We start from the raw sequence: 3,046 nt of genomic DNA, 5'->3' as shown, positions 1-3,046 counted from the left end.
TACCGTGTTATTGTCGGTGCTTACTGCAGCTGTCACACTCGAGTGGAAGAGAAGTGTTATTAATATACATACAATACAAAAACTGTAGGCTCAGGGCTCTGAGCTGCAGCAGGCTATGTCGATTGGGTGTCTGCACTAAGTTCGGGATCAATATGGGGCTCCGTGGGGAGCCCCGAGACCACCAGGTTGTCTAAGGAGAGGTGCAACTGCGCCCAGGCCACACCCCGCCACATGCGGTTTTTCTGTTATTTGAAGTGTCCGAGGCATTTAAGGTCTTCTTTTGTGTTAAAGAGTAGTTAAAATAATAACTGATGCTCACACCTCAGATTTCTATGTAATCGGAAAGGTTTTGCTCTCTACATAATGCTCTGTAATATGTAGTACTGACAAGCTACATCAAGAAATGGCGACGAACCCCGACTCCATACCGCATTAGCTTTAAGTGAATTTCAGATGCATATATAAGCTGAAGACATGCTGTTGGCGATTGTCATAACTTTTAAAAAATGAATGACATGCCGCTGAAGTCATACAGACGCAATCGCCGCATCTTTGTTGGACAGTTCAAAAGTTCAGACAACCTAAAGGTGCTTATTTAAGCTTCGCCAGATGATCTCATGGTCTGTGTGCATTTTGAATTGAGCCCTACAGCTAATTATGTCACACTTTGTTGGCATGAGTTCGCACCACTGATCACAGGGCTTGGTGTTAATCTCAGCTGGTGGTGGTAAGTAAAGCGTGGCGTTAAACTGCTGTTATTTTTAGAAAAAGACAGAGGGAACTCAAGTATTAATATTCAAGTGTTACGCTGTTTCTGAAAAAACTGGAAAAATTAATCAAGACGATATCAAACATTGAAACTAAGAGATGTGACTGTGAAATAGGATTTAGAAAACACTCATTAAAAACTGTTGGGAGTGACTTCACGTTGTAATGCTTTACACAGTTGCCTAACAACCAAGAGATCCCCGCTTAGATGGTGGGAGGAGACAAAAATCTCTCTGGGGTTTTGTCAGGAAAAAAATTAAGAGAAATGTATAATGGAAAAATAAATCTAGTAATGTGAGTGTGAGTCTTTTAGAAGTAATGATGGGCTCTGTGAAAGACTGTGTGGGCACAGTCAACAAATTAAAAAATAACATTTCTAGGGAAAAGCCTTTCATTGTTATTAAAATGTGACACATGAAAACAAAAAGACACATTAAGTGATCTTTGGGCATTTTGGCAGTTCTACATAAAAAAATGACCTTTTGAGAACAATACAGTAGCAGCATTACTGTTGCATTCATGTTTATTTTCCTCAAATCCTGCCCACCTCACTCTGAGTTGTTTGTGTGTTTTCCTCTTCTTTCTTTCTCCTAAACAGACCCCCCGGGAGGTGGCCCAGCAGGCGGTTGATGCAGACGTTCACTGCGTCGGGGTCAGCACGCTGGCCGCAGGACACAAGACCCTGGTGCCAGAGCTCATCAAGGAACTCCAAAAACTCAACAGGCCAGATATACTTGTCATCTGTGGAGGTGTCATCCCACCCCAGGTAAGCAGTCCATGCATGGTTTCCTTTGGATAATTAAAGCATTCCAGAGGATTTTATCTCCTAATGCGCCTTTTTTTTAGAGCCTGAAATGTAAGTCTAAGATTGTAGGTTTGAAATTAAACAGATAGACGAAAAACACAAGCTATAAATGCTCAAGTGTCTTTCTTTCCATCCCTTTCCTATTAGCTTAATGTTTGCTGAACACTTAAATCCTTTTACCTTTCAAGGATTATTGAAGTTGTGGTAATTAATTGACAATATCCATCCCACTCCAGATAATAAAAGTTGAATTACTATTTCGTTTTTTAAGAGTGCATCGCCTTTTTAAAGATTAAAACATTTACCAACATTGCCTGAACACCGTGAATCTAAACCGTGTGACGCCTCTGTTTGAATGCAGGACTACGAGTTCTTGTACCACAGTGGCGTATGCGCCATCTTTGGCCCAGGAACCAGGATCCCACAGGCTGCAGTGGAGGTTATTGACAACATTGAAAAGAGCCTGGAAAAGAATCGACAAGCAATGTGAAAGCTAACTGCAAAAAGCGAACTGCTTGTTCAAGCATCTGTACAGGATCAGTGTGACTGGTAGCACGAGGATGTAAAAGAAAAAGCAAGACTAATTGTTACATTTAGTTTTTTGTGTGTTCATTAACAACACTCAAAATGAACAATGCAACGTCAGACAAACCTCAGTAGGATTTGAATGACGTTTGTTAATGATTTCACCCTTTGCATCATACCTGTGTGTGATCTGTATTGATTTCTTAATCAGTCTGATTATATTACATCTGAAATTCCAGAAAATTCCAGAGTGTAAAAGAAAGCACTTATTATACACTGTTATTCCAATTAGGATTATGATGTGACAGAAATTTGCCCTTTTTTCTTTACAATCCAAGATAAAACACGGGGAAAACCACAAACCTGCTTTGAATGTATTTTTTGAAATGTCTCTGTGTAATTTAATAATGTAGCAGAGTGTGATTAGTGCCAGTGTGGTGGAGATGGATCAATCCTCTTATATAACTTCATCCCTGCCTCTTATTTTCATGGATATGACAGTCCTGTAAGTGGCCTTCTGTCGCTCTGATCTCGACTCTTTGCATCAATCATAAATTTGTTCCGAGGATAAAACCCCGTCACAGTGGTCGGAGTTTATGAAGCCTTTAGAGAAAAGTATTTTTCTGATTGTGACTCTGAATTCGGTTTACTGGTCTTTACTCAAAATAAATACTGTGAACGTTGGAAATGTATAAGCTGAAGCATGTTCTTGCTGTGAAAGGACAAAAGTTGACAATTTAGTTGCAGGTGCATAATGATCTGGTCTGAGTATCTTAAGAACTACTGATTTACTGGGATTTCCACACACAACCATCTGTAGACTTTATAGAAAATGGTGTGAAAAAGAGAAAAATATCCAGTGAGCAGCAGCTGAGTGAAAAGGCCTTGATGATGTCAGAGCTCGGAGGAAAGTGGCCTGCTTTAGCTGATAAGAAGGTAACAAAAAAC

The 3,046-nt window shown here is 40.0% G+C and overlaps 1 protein-coding gene across 1 annotated transcript in view; it reads left to right on the top strand.

Moving 5' to 3' along the window:
• The window catches only part of mmut (methylmalonyl CoA mutase), a 21,870-nt gene extending 19,080 nt beyond the window's left edge, over positions 1-2,790 (top strand). Inside the window, exons 11-12 of the mRNA XM_005725068.1 lie at positions 1,367-1,534; positions 1,935-2,790. Coding sequence (XP_005725125.1) covers positions 1,367-1,534; positions 1,935-2,063 — 297 coding nt within the window. The 3' untranslated portion in view covers positions 2,064-2,790. The remainder of the gene's footprint in view (positions 1-1,366; positions 1,535-1,934) is intronic.
• The last annotated feature ends 256 nt before the right edge of the window (positions 2,791-3,046 follow it).

This window comes from Pundamilia nyererei, unplaced genomic scaffold (assembly GCF_000239375.1).
Source record: "Pundamilia nyererei isolate P.nyererei 1_Seehausen unplaced genomic scaffold, PunNye1.0 scaffold00013, whole genome shotgun sequence".
NCBI lineage: Eukaryota > Metazoa > Chordata > Actinopteri > Cichliformes > Cichlidae > Pundamilia > Pundamilia nyererei.
Note: the sequence above shows the minus strand (reverse complement) of the source record. Positions and strands in the feature narration are given on the sequence as shown.